Here is a 14,750-nt window from a genome sequence, read left to right on the forward strand (position 1 = left end):
TTTTTAAATCTTTAGCTTCATTATTCTAATTATGTTGTCTCTAATATGTTGGCATTTTTTTCCCTTCAGATGACATCTAGGTTTATCCCTGTTGTAGCATGTCAGAGTCTCATTCCTTTTAGGCTGAAGGATATTCTATCGCATGGATAAACCACATGTGTTTACCCATTTATTCATGGACACGTGGGGTGTTTCCACCTTTTGGCTATTGTGAACATTGGTATACAAGTATCTGTTTGAGTCATCTAGAAGCGTGTGAATATTATGTAACATGAGCTAAATTTGCTAGCTGTGAATTTGGAGGTTAATGTGGGGGGGTACCTGCGTTGAACAGTTAAAACAACATTGTCACTCGCAGTGAGTCTCAGCTCTATCTGTCCCCCTAACTTCTTCTATGACTGGGAAGAAGTTATGACTTCACTTTATATCGTGGGTAACGGGCAGTAAGAATTTATGAGCCAAACAGAACTTTGGTGGCTTTTTAATTTAGTGTGACTGCTATGTAAAACTGCTGAGTTAGGGTAGAGGGTGTCCTCCCTTCGTGCTTTTCTCCAGTTACATTCAGTGCGTGCATATTACCTTTCAACAGTGGTTCTCAAACTTTTTGAAGTTAGGGCGCATTTAAAATCCTACAAATAATTGTAGGTGCATTATATACAAATTTTTGAGAACTATGTTATAACAATTAAGTCAAATATTGAAAAAAATATAAAGTACAAGCATGCTTTTATGGTAATTAAACAAAATAAATACGACAAAATTAAATTTATTCTGACATTAAAAAACATTTTTATGTTACATTTTTTGTTATGCTTTTTAGAATTCATAAAAAAGAGGGGTTAAAAAATTTTAAAAACCAAAAATATTATTTTTTTATATATATAGATACATTCTTAGTAAGATTTAGTAAATTCAGCAGGTCCCGGCACAAATGTGTTAAGTTTTTTCATTCTTGTGTTTATGAGAAATATGAGCCTGATGTGTCCTAGTGATTTCTTCAATGTTTGGGCATGTTTTTGAAAGGCAAACTTTCATTTCCTCGTCAATACATTGAAGAATTCCTCTCTTTTTACTCTTGATTGTGTTGAGTGCAGAAAACCCCCACCATACATATCATCTTAACTTTACACCATACAAAGGATAGAAGAAACTTGCCTCCAGTCTTTCTGGGGAAGATGGAGGACTGTAAACAATCCTGCACCATAGCTTAACAGCCTTTTGCAACCTAATCTGGCAAGTGAGCTGGGGGGTTGGGCACACTGTCAGTTTACAGCCAGTTCCCCACACCTCTGTCCCCCAAAAATCTAAACTCCAAAACCCTGTTGGATTTTTGGTCCCCAACCGGCACATATTTTTCTGAAATACCATAGGGCACACCTGGAAATCTTCTAGGGCAGTGGTCCCCAAGCCCCGGGCCGCGGACCTGTACTGGTCCGTGGGCCATTTGGTACTGGTCCACAGAGAAAGAATAAATAACTTACATTGTTTCCGTTTTATTTATATTTAAGTCTGAACGATGTTTTATTTTTAAAAAATGACCAGATTCCCTCTGTTACATCCGTCTAAGACTCACTCTTAACGCTTTTCTGGGTCACGTGATACATTTATCCATCCTACCCTAAAGGCCAGTCCGTGAAAATATTTTCTGACATTAAACCGGTCCGTGGCCCAAAAAAAGTTGGGGACCACTGTTCTAAGGCACACCAGTGCGCCAGGGCGCACACTTTGAGAAACACTGCCTTACAATCAGAAAATACTTGAAAAACTAATTTATATTGTGAGAATTGCTGCCTTAACTGTCTCTCTCTTATTTCAGTCTTGGCCTACCTATGAGGACATCTATAAAAAGGTGATTGAACTTGCCGTATTTTTAGACCTGCCTCGTTTCCCAGACATAACTGAAGACTCCTACTTTCACCCAAACATCTTGTGCATGAAATACTTGATGGAAGTCAATCTCCCTGGTAAGCGAGTGCTACTTGTGGTGAGGAAGCTTCTAACTGACTACAGTCCTGTTGATCAAGATAGAGAGTCCTCTCAAATCATAGACTCGTAGAGCCACCCAACAGGGTCCATAGCAACATGAAGCTTATTTCACACTCCTTTCTTAAAATACATCAGACCACTTAAAATGGTGAAACGGGTACTGTTCAGAAATGAAGAGTTCTATTTTGGTGAGAGGGCTGCACTTGAGCGCATGTATTTGGTTTTTACAGTAAGTTTGCTGAGTACAATAAAGTAATAGCTTTCTATGTGTTATCAATGACCTGGGGCCCCCCCGCAAAGCAGCACTTCTTCATTTGCATAAAATGTTATTTTTACATAATGAATTATAATTTTTAAAAAGTGCGGAAGCTAATTTATAGTAACATTTTTTACTGTTGGAAACATAATGCTAATTCTAGTCCTGGAAACAAATGGAGATTAAAGTCTGGTTGGATCACATGAACTCTTTAGGCAGTGAAACACAGAATATAATAAGAGACTCACTAGGCTTTGTTCACAATGTATAAGACACAGGTTATCCGATAGAATCTGCTGATGGAATCCATTCTTGAATTTCTTGCTAAACTAGAAAAATGAGAAGTTCAGGACTTTCATTTTTAAGAGAAAATACAAACATAGTGTGAGTATACTATTGCTTAAGTAATATAAAAAAATATGATTTAATATATTTTTAATAGAAAAGGAAAATGGATATATGAGAAAAGCAATATGTAAAACTGTGTGTATAGTATAATTTTAACTAGAAAATAAATATAAATATGTAGTGACATACACAAATGTAAATATTGAGTATAATTTTAAAATATTTTTAAAGGAACAAAAATAATCTAAGCTTTTAAAATATATTTATCAAGCCAGGGAATCTACATCTCTTCTGGAAATTTCAGAAGTTACTGTCTATTTGATTAAGATTCCAAAATTTGGAAACTCAGATTTCTGTATTTTGATATATTGCATTGAGCAGAATTACTGTTTTAGATTTTTTTTTTAAATTTAATTCTTTGATGGTTCTTTCAAAATATGGCAAGTTCCTGTGTTCTTTCACATACTCCAAAATCTTGAACTTCCAAAGGGAGTAGTACTAGGAGCGGAAGAAATAGCAGAGGGACTCCCAAAATGTAGCCACCACCACTGGGCTGCAGCAGACACTGGCTTGCATGGCTGCACCCGGACAGAGGGAGCGGCACTTGTGCTGGCCGATGTGTGTGGGGTAGCAGTATCTCTCCCCTAACTTCCCTAATTCTACCTGAGAGTGACAGGTAGAATTAACCCAGAGACTGTGCAGAGAGACGTTGCTATCCTCTGATATTTACTAAGCGCCTTTGTGGAGACAGTATAAAGAATCAGGGTCAAGCCTGACCAGGCGGTGGCGCAGTGGATAAAACGTCACACTGGGATGAGGAAGGACCTAGGTTCGAGACCCCAGGATAGCCAGCTTGAGCGTGGGCTCATCTGGCTTGAGCAAAAAAGCTCACTAGCATAGACCCAAGGTCACTGGCTCGAGCGGGGGGGTTACTCAGTCTGCTGAAGGCCCGCAGTCATGGCACATATGAGAAAGCAATCAATGAACAACTACGGTGTCGCAACGAAAAACTGATGATTGATGCTTCTCATCTCTCTCCGTTCCTGTCTGTCTGTCCCTATCTATCCCTCTATCTGACTCTCTGTCCCTGTAAAAAAAATTTAAAAAAAAAAAAAAAAGAATCAGGGTCAAGATATTTCACTCCTCACAAACCGTTTAATAGGAATAATTTCAAATATAGAAAGAAATGTATACATAAATGTCATTTATTGACCTCATTCATAATAGTGAAAAGTAGAAACAACTTAAATATACTGCTCACAAAAATTAGGGGATATTTTATAGCTCCATATTCCTTTTGAAATATCCCCTAATTTTTGTGAGCAGTATATATAACAGAAAGGTAATGGTTAGGTAAATAGTAGTACACATATTCAGTGGAGCATTATGTAGCTTTTAAAATCACGTTTGTGAATATTTCAGAAAAGCATGGAAAATGTTTGTTACAATAAAAAGTGAAATAAGTCAAATTACAAAATTATGTATAACATAACTACAGCTACATAAAATAAAAATATTCATAAAAATATTAGAAGTAAATATACTAAAACATTAAAGTGGTATTTCTAAGTGATGGTAGTGCATTTTTTCCTTCCTTCTACCTTTCTGGGTCTTATGAACACCCTTTATTGAGGTTGTATTACTTAGCAGTGTGGGAGACAGTACACAAAAGACATCTACAAATTAAGATGTTCTAGTCCCTCTACCTTAGGGTTTAGGTTCTTTAGGTTCCAAAATGTGACATTGGTTTGCAAACTTCCCCATCTCCTACAGATGGAGATCTGTAGGTTGTTGACATTTTCATATGTGCTATTTTGCTGTCTATAGTGCCAGAAAGAAGAGAACCGTGCACCTGGCACTTTTACTGCCCTTCGTAGGGTTCCCAGAAAGCTGACAGTTGTTGTAAGCATGGCGCAGCAGCAAATGCCCCTCCCAAGAGCCTTTACGGGTGACCATGTGGGCCTCGAGCTAGGTAGAAGGTTTTATCCAGTGTGTCACACATCCTTGCTGATTAAGCACTGACTCTTTGATGGCTTTGAATGAGTTCCAAATGCATTTTTTTTTTTTGGCAGAGTCAGAGAGGGGCAGATAGGGACAGACAGACAGGAAGGGGGATGAGAAACATCAATTCTTCATTGCAGCTCCTTAGTTATTCATTGATTGCTTTCTCATATGTGCTTTTCCCCGGGGCTACAGCAGAGCGAGTGACCGTTGCTCAAGCCAGTGACCTTGGGCTCAAGCCAGCGATCCTGCACTCAAGCTGATGAGCCTATTCTCAGGCTGGTGACCTCGGGGTTTCGAACTTGGGTCCTCTGCATCCCAGTCTGACACTCTATCCACTGCGCCACCAAATGCATTTTCTATTGTTGTTCCTCATACTGGGACTGACAGGCCTGCTAGAGAGAATTTCTGGCAGGTTTTACAATCATATATATAATTTGCAGGGGACTTGAGTGTTTCCATGTGTATCACCTCCTTTACAGGGAGACATGGCAAGGATCCATGGCACTTGCCTGGCCAGTGACAGAGGGCACACTTGACCCCAGTCTTCACGTTCTGGAGCTGGTGTTCTTCACATTGGGCACTGGCTCAGGAGCCTGCATGCCTTACTTTTCTCTACTGTCTCTGCTGCCTTTCTCATAATTTCTTCCATTTGCTTTTTTTTTTTTTGTTCTGTACTTTTGGTGTAAGAGAAGCAGTTCAAGGTATTAATTTAAAAAAATAGAGAAGACAGTTTTCAAGAAATGTCATTCTTTATAATAATAACAATACTATGGTTTCAGTTTTTAAATTATCTAAGAGACTATAGCCTCTGTACTCCAATACAGATAATACATAGTTTTAGTGAATGTATTTGAAAATGAATTATTTTCATGTTTTTTTAGGTTGATTTTTTTTTCTTTTACTAATTTTTTTATTTATTGTGTTAACATAGATTCAAGTGTTATTTTCATGTTTTAATGAGTTAGTGAGAGCAGGGGAGCAAGATAATTGGATCACAGCAGGGTCAGACAGAGGAAGGAAGACCCCTTACGAGGGTCAGCTAAGGTGCAGCAGTGAACAGGGAGAGTGGTGGCTGGACTCGAGAGCAGTCAGGACAACAGCTCATGTATATTAGGTGCCTGCTCTATGCCCAGCACTGATCTGAGAGCTCTAGGGGTGTGTGTGTGTGTGCCCACTCTATGCCCAGCACTGATCTGAGAGCTCTAGGGGTGTGTGTGTGTGTGCTGCTCTATGCCCAGCACTGACTGATCTGAGAGCTCTAGGGGTGTGTGTGTGTGTGTGTGCCCGCTCTGTGCCCGGCACTGACTGATCTGAGAGCTCTAGGGGTGTGTGTGTGTGTGTGTGTGTGTGTGCCCGCTCTGTGCCCGGCACTGACTGATCTGAGAGCTCTAGGGGTGTGTGTGTGTCTGCCCGCTCTATGCCCAGCAATGATCTGAGAGCTCTAGGGGTGTGTGTGTGTGTGTGTATGTGCCCGCTCTATGCCCAGCACTGATCTGAGAGCTCTAGAGGTGTGTGTGTGTGTGCCCGCTCTATGCCCAGCACTGACTGATCTGTGAGCTCTAGGGGTGTGTGTGTGTGTGTATGTGCCCGCTCTATGCCCAGCACTGATCTGAGAGCTCTAGGGGTGTGTGTGTGTGTGTGTGTGTGTGTGTGTGTGTGTGCCGCTCTATGCCCAGCACTGACTGATCTGAGAGCTCTAGGGGTGTGTGTGTGTGTACCCACTCTATGCCCGGCACTGATCTGTGTGTGTATGTATACACACACACACATACACACACACACACACACACCTATTTTCCCCCATTGAGAAAGGGAAAGAGAAAAGGGAAGGGAAAGAAAGATGGGAGGAGGGAGAGAGAAGGGGGTTTGAATAGGAGAGAGAGGGGGAATGAAAGGCATAGAGAGAGAAAGAGAGAGAGAGAAGCATCAACTCATTGTTCCACTTAGTTATTCCATTTAGTTGTGCTCTCACTGGTTGCTTCTCTTATGTGCCCTGACCGGGGGTCAGACCCACAACCTTGGTGCACTGGGATGACGCTTTATCCGCTGAGCCACCTGGCCAGGGTCACTCTAGGTATATTAATTCATTGAATCTTCACAATAACTGTGAGCTGGGTACTACTGTCATTCCTTTTTGAGACAGATGAAGAAAGCTACGGTGCAGAGAGGTCACGTAACTTATACAAGGTCACAGAGCTAGTAAGTGATGGAGCAGGGGTTCTAGTGCAGGCAGTCTGGTTCCCTAACTACTCCTGACCCCTGTACTGTATACTCCAGTAAGGGAGTAGAGTGAATAGGACGTGTGGCTGCATGCATGTAGGAGCTTCAATTCAACTCGGTATGATTGATAATGCACTTAGGAGTGATAGCTGTTCTACTTGAAATTACTCACTTGGATTAGTGAGTAAAAAATTTGTGTAGTAATTTAGAGTTTTCAGTGTATTTACCAGCACTATCTTACAGTATTTCCCCATGTATAAGATAGACCTTAATTTGGGAGCCCAACATTTGAAAAAAAATGTATTACATAAAGTTATTGAACTCAAGTTTCATTCATCATAAAATTCATACAACTCCTCATCACTGTCAAAACTCCCATTAGCTTGTCCTCATCTGTGTCTGATGACAAATCACTGTCTTCAACAATGAGCGCAAAAACAAGCACAAAAAAGTGGGAAATGCAAGTAAAAAATCTACAACCACTGTATAAGATGCATCCAGTTTTTAGATCCCAAATTTTTCGGGGGGGGAGGGAGTGCATCTTATACATGGGAAATACGGTAGTTAGTCTCATTTCTCCTCACCTCCTCACTGTGACCCATGTGACAGATGAAGAAGCTGAGGTCAGTGACTCCGCCAGTCCCGGAGACAATGATCAGAAACCCTAAGCACAGACCCTAAACTCCCTGCCTCCGAGTTACAGTGCACAATAGGTCTATATAGAAGATCTTGGTCTCGCTGGAGAGCTAGTTTCAGGGGAGCACTAATTGCTACAGAAACACAGACAAGAGACATGTATAAAACAGCAGGAACTGACTCGTGACTGTGGATTAGGTACCAAGATGGAGCTTATAAATAGTAGATGTCTTAGGAAGTCAAAAACAGGAGAAGATATGCGTTGTGAAGACCCTACCATTAGTTTCCCACATGATAGGAAATGTGTCTCCGAGCTGTAGCGCAGTACCGTGTTTTAAGATAAAGACTGTCGTATGGATAGACACATTAGTTGGCCAGAGAGTTTATTTCATGTTTGACTGTTTTTTCTTCCACAGATGAAATGAATGATTTCACCTGCCAGGTGGTAAAAATGGCTGGAATAGGAGAAGTAGGTTTTTTGACATTTGACCCCATAGGTAAAAAGGGACAAACTGTTAAATATGATGTACAAGCCATGGCTGTGATCGTGATAGTATTGAAATTGCTCTTTTTATTGGATGACAGTGTAGAATGGTAAGTTTATATCCATTTTATGGGGGGAGGGGGGTTGTGTTGTTCTTACCTGATTATTCAGAGTGAACAACTCCATGTATTATCCCAATAGAAAATGGAGACGTGCTGGTACAGAGTGTTGATTAGTGGCAGCTGCTGTCACAGAATGCTGTGACTCAGCTAGTTGTCAGAGGTTTCACTCTACATCAGTAAGTTGGTCGTGTCATGTCTTACTTATATTTTTGTAGGCAGACACACGTTTACCATTGTTCCTTCTGAGTTTTAAATCCTCGCCCACAAACCCCAGGGGACCCTTTAGCACTTAGTCCTCAGGCTCCTGGCACTATGTCTCAAAGGTTATTTTGGAAAGTAAAGAAATTTTAAAATATTACCCCTCCCAGATACCATCAAAGAGCGGCGGTTGTAGCATCTTCTCCACGTATCAGTGAGTGCTTCTCCATTAGCATTGCCATCAGTTTCAAGACTTCTCATACTTTTCTTTCAGAAGGATTCAAAATTTCACTGTCTTCATATAAATGATTTCTAAATAAATTCATTTGTTTATTGGTATCTCCAGGACTTTGTCTACTGTTGCTGAAAGATACAATGAAGAGAACAAAGAAGGTACTTAATTTTTTTGTCAATCAAACTAAAAGATAAACAGTGGATTAAAAGATACAATAAATGTAGGGAAGAAACTTTAAAAACACACATGTACACATACACATATTCATGTATATAAATCTACCTTCTGTCCGGCTTAATTTTTCATATAGTTATTTAATTGTATCTCTAGGCTGCTAAAAACCTCCCATGACCAACTACAGTGTGTAGAGGCCAGTTTGCCTTTTCTTCCCAGCCCCCACTCACTAGCCATACTAGACCATGAACCTGCGGGCAGTGTTATGACGCCGCCTTCTGTCCCAAAGCCTTCGACCTTCGCTCACACTGGTTCTTCTACCTGAGACCCTCTTCCCTTTTTACCTCCAGCTCCTAAAATCGGCAGATCTGTCTTTATTCTTCAAGATGCTACATAAATACCCTCTTCTGCCTTCTCTTCACACTTACTCCCATCACCTGTTCCCAAATCAGAACTAATCAGTCATGCCGCAACCACTGCTGTCCAGATTTCTGTTAGATTTTTAGCACATTGATAACAACCAGTAGACTAAGTGTGTCTGTCCCTATTAGATGGTCAGTATTTGTGAAGTGTGTAGAAGAATATCTGACTTCTAGTAGGTGGTCCATAATGATAAACATACAGACAAATAAGTAGATTATGAGCTTCTAAAGGGAAGGGCCATATCGTTCTTCCTTTTTAAAGAAATGTATCCTTGGCGCCTAACATTGACTGGCCTGAGAAAACTCAGTAAAGTTTGATAACTACGTGAATTCTTAGATTCAATGCTAGTTTCTTTTTTTCTTTTTTTTTTTGTATTTTTCTGAAGCTGGAATCGGGGAGAGACAGTCAGACAGACTCCCGCATGCGCCCAACTGGGATCCACCTGGCACGCCCACCAGGGGCTACACTCTGTCCACCGGGGGGTGATGCTCTGCCCATCCTGGGCGTCGCTATGTTGCGACCAGAGCCACTCTAGCGCCTGAGGCAGAGGCCACAGAGCCATCCCCAGCGCCCGGGCCATCTTTGCTCCAATGGAGCCTTAGCTGCAGGAGGGGAAGAGAGAGACAGAGAGGAAGGAGGGGGGGAGGGGGGGAGAAGCAGATGGGCGCCTCTCCTGTGTGCCCTGGCCGGGAATCGAACCCGGGACTTTTGCACACCAGGCCGATGCTCTACCACTGAGCCAACCGGCCAGGGCCTGTCCTTTTATTTTTTAATTTCAGCTTTATTGAGGAATAATTGACACATAAAATTGTAAAATATTTAAAGTGTACATTGTGCTGATTTGAGATACATATGCATTGTGAAAGGATTCCTCCCATCTGGTTAATTAATGCATTCATTACCTCACATATTTCTCTCTTTTGGTGAAAACATTTAAGTGTAACTCAGCAAACTTCACCTCCACAGTACAGTCATGAACTCGTCACAACATTTTTACATCAGATCCTCAGACCTTGTCATCTTTCAACTGAAAGTCTGTATCCGTGCCCAACCTCTCCCCACTCCCTCTGCCCCAAGCCCCTGGCAACCATGTGTCTACTCCCTCTGTGAGTTTAACTTTCTCTTACATTCCACATATATGTTCAGTGATGTATGTGCTATTTTCAGAATATACGCACCTATAATACTTATTTCTCCATGTTACCTCATGTTGGCTCCTGTGTAGAATGAAAGGTTGAACAAAATGGCTCCTAATATCCCTTCTCACGCGGAAGGGCCATTATGGACTGTGTGGATACTGAGCATAAACAGAGCACTCTGACATGTTGTCTTGTCTGATCCTCAGTGTGAGTCTGTGCTGTCAGTGGGGGTGTTGCTTCCCGTCTTTGGCCACCATCCCTGCCACATCGCGACAGGGAACTTGTCGTCTAGAGAACGGCACAGGGCCTGGTGTCCTGCCGATTGTGATCATTGTTGTCTGTCTTTGGCCCTATGGTGTAGCTTCTCCTCTGTGGCTTTGTGGCCTCCAAGGCTGTACTGGATTAATTGATGGTTTTTGGCCAGTTGAAAAGATTTTTGACTAGACCTAGAAGGAGCCTATCTTCATGAGAGAATATGTAAAAATTTAGCCTTTCAGCATCTTCCTCCCTAGCCGGCTCTCCTTTCTCCTCCGCCTCCCCCTGTAGTCCTCTTTTCTGCTTTACCTGTCACTCATGGTTCCTCCCCACCCTTCCCATCTTCCCATGTAGAGTATGCGCAGGAGTGAACGGCGACTATGCTTCGCTCCGTCCAGCTCTGTCACCTCTCTGCCCTCAACATCAGGAACACGTACGCCAGCTGTTCACCCAGTCCGCTTTCTTACTTGCCTTACTTGCTTTGGGTTTGGATTAGGACTAGAAGGAACCAGATATGAGCTGATGACACTGGAGTCTGGGTTCAGCCACTGCCATGCCATTTTACATGTTTGTCAACCATTTGTTCTTTTTTGTTGTTGTATTTTTTTTTAAGTTACAGGAGGCAGTCAGTCAGACTCCCACATGCACCCAACCAGGATCCACCCAGCATGCCCACTAGGGGGCGATGCTTTGCCCATCTGGAGTGTTGCTTCGTTGCAGCTGGAGCCATTCTAGCACCTGAGGCAGAGGCCATGGAGCTGTCCTCAGTGCCTGAGCCAACTTTGCTCTAGTGGAACCTTGGCTGTGGGAGGGGAAGAGAGAGACAGAGAGAAAGGAGAGGGGGAAGGGTGGAGAAGCAGATGAGTGCTTCTTCTGTGTGGCCTGACCAGGAATCAAACCCAGGACTTCCAAACGCCAGGCCAGTGCTCTACCACTGAGCCAACTGGCCAGGGCCAACCATTTGTTCTTTAATCCAGGTAGTCCCAGACATACCAGCGCACATGTACCAAACACAGTGCTGGGTTGAGAGGAAGAGGCCTGCCTGATTATGCAGTGACGAACAAAACATGTCCTCTGTTCTCAAGGCAGTAGTAGTCAATCCAGGAAAAACAGACCCAGAAGAAGGTAGTTTCGGCATACTCTTGTCGGGCCGTGGTGTCAGTAGATGCTCAGAGAGGGGAGTTATATCAGAGTCCAGAGACAGAGACTCCATCCATATTTTCCCAGGGCTATTACATAAATATTTACTTATATCTGTGAATGAAGATTCAGATGAACTATGTATATTATTATAATGTGACTTATTTGGTTAATAATCATAGATTCTTTTTTTTTCCAGATAAGCCATGGTTTGATTTCAGAAAATGGTACCAAGTTATGAAGAAATCTTTTGATGAGAAAAAACAACAATGGGAGGAAGCCAGGGCAAAGTATGTTATCTCTCCTAGTTTTATATTCACCTACTTATTTCCAAGTCTTTTATTTTCCATCCGAAAGCTGAAGTTTTATCAGTATAGACTCATTAGTATTGTGACATTTTTTCTAGAAATATTAGCAACTATATTCTTTTTTTTTAAAGATTTTATTTAATCATTATGGAGAGGAGAGAGAGGGAGAGAGAGAGAGAGAGAGAGAGAGAGAGAGAAGGGGGGGAGGAGCAGGAAGCATCAACTCCCATATGTGCCTTGACCAGGCAAGCCCAGGGTTTTGAACCGGCAACCTCAGCGTTCCAGGTTGACGCTTTATCCACTGCGCCACCACAAGTCAGGCAGCAACTATATTCTAATTAACTTTTTTCCTTAATTGGAATGTTCTCCCCAGATAAAGATCCCTATGGAAATCAAAACAAAGCAAAGCAGAAAGAGAATATATTTAATTCAGTTGGTCTCACTGTTTGACTTTGAATTCTCATTCTGACATCGGTTTATTGCGGTAAATTGGAACGAGCATAGATTCAGTGCTAGGTCTGAATCCTTAGTCTATTACAGATGAGCTGTGTGACTCAGGGGCAAGTTATTAAACCTTTAGCCTCTGTGCACTGAAATTTAGTTTGCTTATAAATTTTCAGGAATACTATATCTTATATGTAGAGTACATTTCTATTGACCTCTGATTTGAACAGTTTCATCTATGTTTAGAACTTTGAGTCTCTATGAGACTTTGAAGAAAAAGTTAGAATCTCTGTATTTTATGTAAATTTATAATAGTACTCATTCAGTCAAATAATTTAAATCCTTTGAGTAAAACCAAGGTTGCTAAAAGTAGTTAAATAATTCATTTAGTTCTAGTTTCCTCATAAATTGAAATAATAATGCCTGCTTTATACTGTAAGAACTAAATTTCATTTTTCACAGGTAGAACTAGATTTTTTTTCCTCTAATTTGAGAGAGATTTTTAAATAGGGAAACAGACTTCCAGGGATGAATAAAGCCCAACAGGGAAGAGGATTCTTGTCAAAAAGCAAGAAGTGTAATGGTTTCTCACGGTTTGTGCTTGATGTGTGATGATGATGGAGAAGAGGTGGGAGATGGATGTGTTCTGATAACCCCTGGACACCCAGGATCCCGGTTCTTCCACTTCCGGGTTGGAGGAGAAATGTCTCTTTAATTGGGTATCTGTGGGTATTTTCCTGGGAGACACCAGCCTCAGGTAGGAGGTTGTCTAGAGGATCCATTACTAAGATCCCACTTCAGAGAGTAGATGCTGACTTCAAATTATACTACAGAGCCACAGTAATCAATACAGCATGGAACTGGCAGGAAAAGAGACACACAGACCAATGGAGCAGAATCAAACCACATATATATGGGCAAATAATCTTTGACAAAGGAGCCAAAAACACACAATGGAGAAAAGCCTCTTCAATAAATGGTGCTGGAAAAATTGGAAAGCCACATGTAAAAAAATGAAACTTGACTACAGTTTGTCTCCATGCATAAAAATTAATTCAAAAAATGGGGAGAGGACCTGAACAGACACTTCTCCCAAAAAGACAACAAATAAATATATGAAAAGATGCTCGTCTTCACTAGCCATTAGAGAAATGCAAGTCAGAAATACAATGCCATACTACCTCAAATCTATTAGAATGGCTATTATCAACAAGACAAGTAATAACAAATGTTGGAGAGGTTGTGGAGAAAAAGGAACCCTCATTCACTGCCAGTAGGAATGTAAACTGGTACAGCCATTATGCAAGACAGTATGGCAGTTCCTTAAAAAATTAAGAATAGAGCTACCATATGACCCAGAAATCATCCCCCTACTGGGTATCTACCTGAAAAACTTGAAATCATTGGTACTCAAAGACACCTGCATCCCCATGTTCATCGCAGCATTATTCACAGTGGCCAAGACATGGAAACAACCGAAATATTCCTCGATAGAAGATTGGATAAAGAAGATGTGGTACATATAGACAATAGAATACTACTCAGCCATAAGAAATGATGACATATTGCCATTTGTGACAACATGGATGGACCTTGAGAACATTATGCTAAGTGAAATAAGTAAATCAGAAAAAGCTATAAACCATATGATTCAACACATAGGTGAAATATAAAACTGAGCCTCATGGACATAGACAAAGGTAAAATGGTTACCAGGGAGAAGGGGTGTGGGGGAGGGGAGTAAGAGGGACAAATACGGTGACAGAAAATGATTTGACTTTGGGTGATGGGCACACAATTCAATGAATAGTTCAAATGCTATATAGATGTTTACTTGAAACCTGTGTTCTTATGGACCAATGTCACCCCATTGAATTTAATTTCTAAATTAAAAAATGAGCTAGCATATGTAAATAACTACTGAACAGTGTTTGGGCATAAAGCCACTGTGCATGTGACTACCTGTCTCTGTCTTAGCCTACCCCACCCCATTGTTGACATAAGTTTCTAATTTTTCTCTCTATTCTTCTGGACATCATCTTCCATGTTGTCAGAGGAGAGTTATTAAAAGTGTGATCCATAAAAGAAAAACGATAAATTGGATTTTATCAAGAGGAAAGAACTACTGCTCTTCAAAAGACACTGTTAAGAGAATGAGAATCTACAGGCTGGGAGACATGTCAAGTCACTTATCTGATAAAAGGTTTATATCCAGAATATATAAAAAATTATCATGTAATAAGAAATTTTTTATATATTCCAATTTTTTAAATGGAAAAAAGATTCGAACAAATACTTTACCAAAGAAGATGTATAGGTTATCCATGAAATGTTCACCGTTGGTAGGGAAATACAAATTAAAATCATGATGAGATGTC

General features: G+C 41.0%; 1 protein-coding gene across 3 annotated transcripts in view; it reads left to right on the top strand.

Annotated features, from left to right (window-relative positions):
- TAF1B (TATA-box binding protein associated factor, RNA polymerase I subunit B) overlaps positions 1-14,750 on the top strand; it is a 74,530-nt gene that overhangs the window by 48,818 nt on the left and 10,962 nt on the right. For all 3 annotated transcript variants that reach the window (XM_066234614.1, XM_066234617.1, XM_066234616.1), the window contains 4 exons: positions 1,817-1,964; positions 7,867-8,044; positions 8,601-8,647; positions 11,820-11,910. In XM_066234614.1, coding sequence (XP_066090711.1) covers positions 1,817-1,964; positions 7,867-8,044; positions 8,601-8,647; positions 11,820-11,910 — 464 coding nt within the window. The remainder of the gene's footprint in view (positions 1-1,816; positions 1,965-7,866; positions 8,045-8,600; positions 8,648-11,819; positions 11,911-14,750) is intronic.

This window comes from Saccopteryx bilineata, chromosome 6, assembly GCF_036850765.1.
Source record: "Saccopteryx bilineata isolate mSacBil1 chromosome 6, mSacBil1_pri_phased_curated, whole genome shotgun sequence".
NCBI lineage: Eukaryota > Metazoa > Chordata > Mammalia > Chiroptera > Emballonuridae > Saccopteryx > Saccopteryx bilineata.